The sequence below is a fragment of the Apis dorsata genome, unplaced genomic scaffold (assembly GCF_000469605.1).
Source record: "Apis dorsata unplaced genomic scaffold, Apis dorsata 1.3 scaffold_651, whole genome shotgun sequence".
In the NCBI taxonomy this organism is placed as follows: domain Eukaryota; kingdom Metazoa; phylum Arthropoda; class Insecta; order Hymenoptera; family Apidae; genus Apis; species Apis dorsata.
In genome coordinates this window covers 105637-115388 of record NW_006263842.1, presented here as the reverse complement: position 1 = coordinate 115388, position 9752 = coordinate 105637, and the positions used below count along the sequence as shown (strand labels likewise).

The 9752-nt window shown below is 22.0% G+C and overlaps 1 protein-coding gene across 1 annotated transcript; it reads left to right on the top strand.

Annotated features, from left to right (window-relative positions):
* Window positions 1-8741: 8741 nt before the first annotated feature.
* LOC102670952 (39S ribosomal protein L30, mitochondrial) lies at window positions 8742-9723 on the top strand. Its single transcript, XM_006621946.2, has 3 exons — window positions 8742-9053; window positions 9123-9255; window positions 9330-9723. Exons 1-3 carry the CDS (start codon window positions 8944-8946, stop codon window positions 9621-9623), a joined length of 537 nt encoding a protein of 178 aa, XP_006622009.1. The 5' UTR covers window positions 8742-8943; the 3' UTR covers window positions 9624-9723.
* Window positions 9724-9752: the final 29 nt, after the last annotated feature.

The following is a 9752-nucleotide window of genomic DNA, read 5'->3' as shown; positions in this document are numbered from 1 at the left end:
TATATATATATATATATATATTATATTATAATAATTTTTATATGATATATCTTATACATTGGTACAATATTCTTTATCATAATAATATATATATTTCAATTATATTATACATTTATACTTATACATTTATATATAAATACATTCACATAATTGAACTAATGATCGACAATTGTTTGGATAATAGGAACTCAGCCAGAGTTCAATTAATCCACATCGCTAAATTTCATTCATACAAACGGAAGTCAATCGTAATTAAATTCATTAACATCGTAATTAAATTCACAATCTTGTTGAAAATATGATAACTTATAAATAGCATTTATGAATAATATTGCCTATTTAAGTCTGTTTCGTACATTATGAGCTATTATATTATATATATATTAGTTCAATTATTGGAGGATAATCAAGGCGTAAACAAAAGCCTTTGAAGCAAGGAGTTGGCCACCTTTTTAGAGGCAGCAAAGGGGATGAAATTCACAAAGCCAAGGAAAGCTAGGTTCAATAATCTCGAGATCTTTATTTCCGCTGAATACAGCTAAGGCTTAAAACCTAAGAACTTTTTGTCCATCAGTCAACCGATTTTCAACAATCGATTATCAATTAATTTAATGCTCATTTTCCACACACACATTGATTGAATAGTGTATAATCAAATGATATTAAAAATACAGAATAAAAAGAAAAAATGGAATAATAAAACGTATAAAATGAACATTATATCAATTGATAATCGATCGACATTTATTTTTAAAAATCGGATATAAAAATCGGATGAAAAAGCTCTAAGAACTGTTATAACTAATTATAAATAATTAAATGTATTGTATTTGTTATACATTTTATTTATACATTTTATAATTGTTTAATAATTTTTGTTAATGATTCATTATCAATTTATAAGAATATCATTTAAGGAATTTCCAATTAAATCTTGCTACTTAGTTTTTGGAATATCCTGTATATATTTCTGTTTGGCATTGATAGTGACACAATTCAAAATCTAAATTAGGGAAAAATTTAAAAAATTTATATTTTTGAAAGTACTAAATACTTTGTTAAATATTATATATATACAATTGAAAATTAATTATTATAATTTCTAAATTTATATAAAAATATAAATATAATATAAATTTGTATTGTATTGTAAATATTATATATAAATATAATATTTGTATTGCATTATTGTAATATTCATTAAAAGATGGCAATCATTTCATAGTTTACAGCAATTTTGATTATTTAATTAGATAAATAGCAAAATTGCCCAATTGCGAAGGATATTAATTAAATCGTTGGATTTTTTCATGAATTAATTTTCTTTAAAATAGCTATTTTAACTTATACGAAGTTGTAATAGTTATATCGTAAAATCTTCGTGTTCACTCTTTCATAGGATAATTTTGGAAGAAATTCAATCTCTATGGAAAAGATGAACCACTTAACTTTTAAAATATCTGTTAGATATTAAGATTGTTAGCACAGTTTAATATATTGCATCAAGTAGACATTCATTTAATTATGTCACTTTCATATAACAAGTAAATATTTTATCATTTCTATTTGAGTTTAGATGTAAAAGTTTTTTGCTATATTTTTACTTTATAAAAAATAATTTTTATTCTTTATTGCTTGACAGTACTTTCTAGTAGCATTTAATTATCTTTATATAACATTATATTAGTTAAAATGTCAAATTATGAATTAGATACTCTTAGAAATCAAATGAAACTTATATTTATTATACTTTTTTAAAAACTTTTGACATATTTTAATATAATAGCAAAACAAAGAAACATATTTAGCTTCATAAAATAAAACTAATATAAAATAAAAATAATATAATTCAAAATTTAAAGAATTAATAAATTTTACATAATATATCAATTTAAAATATTTCTAATGATTTATAACAAAAATTAATAAGTAATTATTTTATGAAACTTATAAAATCAATTCATTTGATCTTTAAAAATAGAATACATCAGATAAAAAAATAATTTGATCATTATTTTTGAATAAATATAAACATATGAAATCAAGTTTTACTTTTACAATCTCTATTAACTCTAAGCATCAATCAATTTTTTAAAAAATTGATTTTTCTTTTATATGATATTACACAATATATTATATTATAAAACTAAATATGCCATAATATTCAACAATTCTTCCCAATTCTCTTTTATTGCCATGTTTCTCAACATTCTTAAACAATCAATTGTTGCCAATTGATCAAAATTTGGATTTGCAAATAATTTTTGTCTTCAAAATAAAAATATAATACAAATTTATGTAAATACATTTTTTATTGTTTAAATTTAGATAAAGAATAGACGGGTTCCATTGAATACATATACATACATATATTAAAAAAATTTTTACAAGTTGGCAAAAATTTTCACACAAATCTCGCAAATCGGCAAAATCTTCCAACACACAGATTTTCGAGTCAATGCGGTCCGCATGAAATTGAATCGCAAAACTTTCGTAACCCTTTGCCTCGCGACAAGAACTTTAATATCCTAACGTAGCAAGTTCGATATCGCACCTCGCCACGTTGATGCCTCCCATCGACCTGAATTTAAAGTCTAGAAGTACGTTCGAAACTTGCTTTCCGATTTTTATAAGAAGTTTATGCGAATTTTTAGGAAATTGATATATCGTATAATATATACATATATGTTTATTTTTTTTTATTTGATTGATTGATATTTTATTTTGATTTTTTATCAATCAAAAAGATAAACTTTTTAGTCATTTCTTAATTAAGAACAGTATTTTTAAATAATAGATAAAAAATTTTTTGATAATCAGTTTAAATTTTAAATTTAAATTATAAGATAGAAATTTTAAGATAGATTATTATTCAAATTTTTTTAACAGATCTTGAATAATAATAAAAAAATTTAAATAATCTTGAAGATAATATTAGTTTTGAATCTATGATTTAATAAGTAATAAATAAAAAAAATTTAAATATATTAATTGTGATTTATGATTAAATATGATTTTTCTATTATTATAACACATACTCATTGTATATTGTATATCTATGAGATTTACTTATCTCATATTCTGTGGTTTAACTAAATCACAGTATATGGATTAGTTAGACCATTATTAAACCATTGTTGCAATTTTCTATATGGTTACTCTTTAGAAAAGAATTACACTTTTTATTATATTTAAGCATTGTTAATGTAATAGCATGATTCATTTTAATACCTAATATCATCAATATCAAAATCCTATCATTCATGACAAAATAAAAATATTAATTAATTCATTAATAATAATTAAAAATAATTGAAGTATTCATATCTGTTACTTCACCTTATACTTAACGATTAAATAACAAATTTATTTATGAAAAGTTCCAAAAAAACCATTTCCATTTATATTTATAATTTTAATCTTCCATTTATATCTATAAAAGATTTATTTCTATTTCTTACTTTCAATGGAATTCGTTTCCTAAGTTCTTTAAAAAGAAACTTACGTGTTAATCTCGTGTGATTAATTGCTAGGTAGGAATTTGGTTTGTGGTCAATTAATTTTATAAATTGCAAAAGAGGGTGCAATAGGTTGCATTGATGCATCATGGTAGTTAATGCTCGCGTAAATGTATAGCTGCACGATCTAGGCCACAATAGACATCAAAACAAGATTACCGATGCTACTGCGCTCACGGTCCATTAGCTTCGATTGAATTACACTCGCCCCTTGTACAATGAAAATTCAAGTTCCATCTTGGCTATTACGTGGGATGAGAAAAGTCGTAATTGTTGTAATTCCTTATAACAAATAATCGACAAACGATTGAAAAAAATACAATAAAGGTGTTTTTAATCTAGATCTAGTAGCTGCAATCGGATCTATGAGATGAAGTAGAAAAATTTTTTAAAATTGATAAAGATGGAAAAAAATAGATTTTAATAAAAATATTTTTCCTAATGATATAAAATTTTACAAATACAGTAAAAAAATAATATTTCAAATATATATTTTAATATTAACTTATACATTTTATTTTATTATACATTTTATTATACATAATATATACATGTCTTAATTTTTAATATTTTTCCTCAAGCTATTTCAAATTTTCTTTAGTTTTATCAAATAATCAAGAGATAATCGGATTAAATTTATTTCTCACATATTTGGGAAGTTATGAAATATCTCTATATAAAATTTGGATTAAAACTATTAACCGGTTCGTTGGATATTAAAGTATAACAGAATGTCGAAATTACTTAATTGAAAGATAAATTTGTTCGAATAAATGGTTTTTCGGACAATTAATCTAAAAGAACCGAATTTGTGCATATATGCACATGAATCAACTACAAATTAAACAATTTTTAATTATAGTAAATGTTATAAAATTATCATCTAATTGTTATCATCTAATTTATATTCAATTCAATATTTTTTTTAATTAATAAATTTAATTTATTATTATTTAATTTATTATTTACTATTATGTTTAATTTTTATTTTAAATTCTAATAGTCTTAATCTATTATTTTTAATATTATTGTTAAATTGAATATAAACTTTTCAATATTATATTTTATCACTAAATTATGTACAGTATTATGTAAAACATTTTTAAATAATGTTTCAATAATATTTAATTTATCTCTACTTATCATTTCTTTCTTTTATAACATATACTATAAATATTTATACATAAGCACTCATACATAAAATTCAATCGAAATAATATATTCAAGCATGTAAAGCATGTAAAGTGCATATCCTAAAATTTAAATATATTTAGACATCCAGTTTCAGAATAGAAAATATTTAATAAATATATTTTATTCTGGTTGTTATCCAAATATAACGTTTTTACTTTTTTATAAAATAATAAAATTACAAAACAAATTTATTTATTTTTATTTAGATTATTTAGATTCATTCTTATATAAAAATATTAATAATATTTATATTTTATTTTTAAACATAGTTGCCTGCAACTATAAAATTTATCGGTAAAATAATAAAATTAAGATAGAATAATCTATTTTAGTTTAAATATCTTTATTCTCGTATAAAAATACCAATAAATTTTAAGCTAAACACAATTTATTATCAAAAAATATCAATTTACTGGTATTCTCATATAAGAATAAAGATTTAAATAAAAGTAAGTAATTGTTTTAATTTTATCATCTAATAAATAAAATTTTAAGTACTTATACTATATTATAAATATTTACTTAGATAGCAATATGAATATTTAAATACTTAATCGATCGAATATTCACAGCTTTAATTTAATTTTAAAATCCCAAGCAAGATATTTTATTTTACTTTTTTGCAAATTGATTTTTCATTTTTGCAGATAACGTTCCTTTTTTATATTAAATTACACTAAAAATATTTAATAAAATCGATCGTTATTATTCATAATATTTTGAATATTTTGAATATTCTTAAAATATTAAACTGTAAAAAATAAATGAAATAATCTAATAATCGCTTTAAATAGAATTTAAAGAATCATCGTAATACATCGAAATTTGGAATTTTAAGACTTAATCAAATATCAAGAACCGAGAAATAAATTAAAAAATAAACGAAAAATTTATTTTTTTCTGTTTATAAATTTTTGTCTTTGAAAAGAAGTGTTTAATTCGAAAGATTTCGATCATAAATATTATCCAATAAAAGGAATTTTACTACCTCGGTCTATCAACCACGTTTCCTCTATCCGCAAACTTTCAACGATGCCCGCTATTTGAGAACGATCCCACGATACGAATTAAGCAGACCGTTGAAATTACTCCATCTGACAAGACGTGAAATACAGTTGGTGAACGTTTCCTCGATATCGATACGTCCGCCAACCGAAATTTCCAGGCCGACATTGCGCAATTGAACAGTGTCGCCATCCGCAAATCTACAACAACGCATCACCTTCACCCATAAATCACAATCTAATCGACATTTTAACCGCAACTACGTTTCACGAGCATGCAATGTGTAACGTTTCGTTGAATAATTCCGCCTATGCTCGCGAATGTTTCGGACACTTCACCTGTGGAACAGGGATTATCGAAGAGCATGTGTCACGTTGCCACCATGATAAACGGATAAATAGGTTTCAGATTTGCATCGTACTTGATTGGAAACAAGGACGAATAATCAAAGTTAATTTTTCTTTCTTTTCCCTGATTTGAAGTAGATTTCCTCGTATCTTGAAATTAAATAAGGCAAATAAATGAAGGAGAAATTGGATCAGATATTAGATTATTTATTAAATTTTGAGAGAGAAAATCAAATTTTATTGCAGAATGCTTGTTTTGTCTAGGAAAATATCTTTGAAAGAAATATATTATACAGTATTGATACTTTTTTATAAATTGATATATATAGATCATATGAAGATTAGGTTTAATTTTTCTTTAATCAATATAGTTTGTTATTTCTTATAAAAAAAAAAAGGTCGAAAAATCTTTAGTTTAAAAGATATTTTAATTTGAAGTTTATAAAATAATGTTGAAGTTTATAAAGACAAGGAGAGCATGAGAATGAGAGTAAAATCTTTCTCATATGAAAAGTTTTATTTTAAACTTAGAATATCTTCTAAATTAATAATTTTGATAAATAGCTTATTATTTTTTTTGAAGGAAATAAAGAGTTACATCAATTGGTATATTACAAATTATATAATTCCATTAAAAAAACAAAATTTATCTTCATGATCTTTATAGATTTATAGATATATTTGATTTTTGCATATATAGAAAAATTATTAATACTGAAAACTATTAATTCATTCCCTTATAATAAAAAATATTTTACAAGAATTATATAATATTTAAATAAAATAGATATCCTGTATATACATATAATCGTTTGAAATTCAAGTGATAAAAAGTAAATACAAAAAAATGTTTCTTACGCTGTTCTGTGCTCCAATTGATTTACTACCTTGCAGGAAAATATGTCAAAGAATTGTACAGAGTTTAAACATATTGAATGTTACATATATTATTATATATATAGAAAAAGATAAAGAAAATGTTTGTATGAATATAACAAATGGAATAAATCATTTAATAACGCGATGATTTTTAATTTTTAATGATGATTTAGTTTTTGAATAATTTAAAGATATTTTTTTATTTTTCTCCTACATTTTTCTTTGTTTACATTAAGATTACATAAAGAATTTATTTTTTTGTCTTCATAATTTTTTTTCTGGATAAATTATTAGAAAATAGAAGAAATATATTTGTTACATTTATTAAAAATAATAAATTTTCAATAATAAATACTTATCTATTTTTAATTTTCATACTATATTTAATATTTTTAGCATTTATAATTTTTTTTAATATAATACAATAATCTTTATTTTATTAGCTTCTGATGAATGATTTCTGATTTATTAGCTCTATTTCTTAATATTTTTTATAACAAAAATAAATAAATGTTAAATAGTAAATATTTACTGAAATATAATAATTTATATAGATAAATGATTTAAATTTTATCTTAAAAATAATAATATAATTATTTTATGTTTCTTTTTTAATTTTTAAAAAATTGTATTATATTAATGATTGTATCTTAATCAAAGGAGAGATATGATAACTGCATTTTCTTTGATATTTTTTACACTGCTATTTCATTTGAAATACGAATATTATTTCCATGAGAGTAGAAATGTCTATTGAAGATCTCCACATAGAAAACTCAATATAATATGAAGAATTGGTATAGATACATATATTACATATGTATATCGTATATTCAATTTTAGTGCTGTCAAAATGTATGATAAATCTTGCTTTGATGTTTTATTTACATAGAAAAATCTTTTTTTTATTCGTCAACTTTATGGATTCAATTTTAAGCAAAAATTAGAAAGCAGAGAATATAACAGTTAACAATCTCTGCATCCAATTTTTTCTATGTTTGTAATATGAGATACAAGAATGTTCCGAAATGAAAGAGTTGAAGCCACACAGTTGATTGTAGCGCTTTCGTTTCATATAACTGCTAAGCTCGTTTACATCGTGCATTCAAATATTCCTTCCGTTCCTGGCCTGATTCTACAGTTCCGTTCCTGGTCGCTCTGCGACCCACAACCTCTCCACGTTCGAAAATTACGTTGAAATACAATGCATTCCTACGAGTTGTATGCTCTTAGATATCTCGAGTTTGCGAACAATTTTCAAATACCGCACGGTCATATTTGCGAAAATACTTTGACAAATTTTCCATACTATATGATGCATAAAAATTGAAATGTTGCTTTTAAATTTAAATTTTTTTTTTTTTGTTAAAATTAATTAATGTATAGAATATTAAAAAAAAATTAAATTTTTGTACATGAAGATTGATGAAATTTTTTATCTGATGATATACAAAAAAAATAAATTAATTAAAAAAATAAAATATATAAAATAAAAAATAAATAAAAATAAAAAAAAATGAAATATTATTTTAAGATGTATCTCTTATTTGTAATTATTAAAAGAAATTTTTATTAGATACATTATAATTAAAATTGGTAAATATAGTTTAAAAAATATATAAATTTTATATTTTATTGATTTCTTCAAATGTAAATAAGTAAAGAAATTGAATCTTCTACTATTTTATTATTTCTTATTACTTTTTATATTTTACTTTATCGATATATATATTTCGTTTCAATTTTAGCCAATAGATGTCACTGGTATCTTGTTAAAGTATGAAGTAAAAATAGTAGGATAAAATATCGTGAATAAAATTGATAAATTTTAATATTAAATATTTGTTATTGTGCAAATATTTCAATTTTAACAACAAATTCTAATTAATAATTATAATTTTATATTATATTAATAATAATAATTATCGTTGTGACAACAAACCGTATTTACTTAACATAACCTAATATTTATATGCATTAAATTATTAAATTCATAAAAAATGACAAGTCATTTAAATGTTTTGTTAACATTTGTACGTGGTCATCGAAGTTTTCCAAAAGCATGGAATAAAGATGTTGTCAAATATGGTTTAGTAAAATATTTTCCATGGTAACAAAAAAAGATTCTTTTTTAATTTGTATTTATAAATTTTTTATTATAAAGAAATTTTTATTTCAGTAAAAAGGATCATGTAGATCCTCCATTTACACCATCAAAAATTTTAATGGTTCATAGAGTAAAACCTTTTAAAGGCAATCCTTATTGGGAAAAAAAAACACTCAAAGTTTTAGGATTCAATGAAGATGAAAAAGTTAGTATTAAATTAATCTTTAAAGTTTTACTTCTTATTATTATCATATTCTATATAAAAATTATTTTTTGCAGAAAAGATATCCAATATTTGTAAAGAATACACCTGAAATGTGTAATTTGCTTTGGTCAGTAAAACATTTAATAAAAATTGTTCCAGTAAAATTACCAAACAATCTACCAAATACTATCGATGACTTTAGAGAATATTACATACATGATAATGGGACGATTCATTTTGGTGGAAAAATTAATCCTGAACGTTATCAGGCTACAATGGATCATCAAAATTCTGTAAAAGTATTAAAACCTGCTACTATTAAAGAGAAACTTAGACTTTTGTGGTTAAATGGAAGTCTTATAATGTAAAAAATATTAGAAATATATTATAAATATATATGAAATATTATTTGCATTTATTATGTAATCATATCAATAGGAAATAATTAAATAGTCATTGAACAAATAATATACTTTATTTTGTATATTGATTACAGC

Coding starts and splice junctions, on each gene's coding strand:
- LOC102670952 (XM_006621946.2), top strand. CDS start 8,944: ATGACAAGTCATTTAAATGTTTTGTTAACATTTGTACGTGGTCATCGA. Junction 9,054..9,122: donor TTAGTAAAATATTTTCCATG/GTAACAAAAAAA, acceptor TTTTTATTTCAG/TAAAAAGGATCATGTAGATC. Junction 9,256..9,329: donor GATTCAATGAAGATGAAAAA/GTTAGTATTAAA, acceptor TATTTTTTGCAG/AAAAGATATCCAATATTTGT.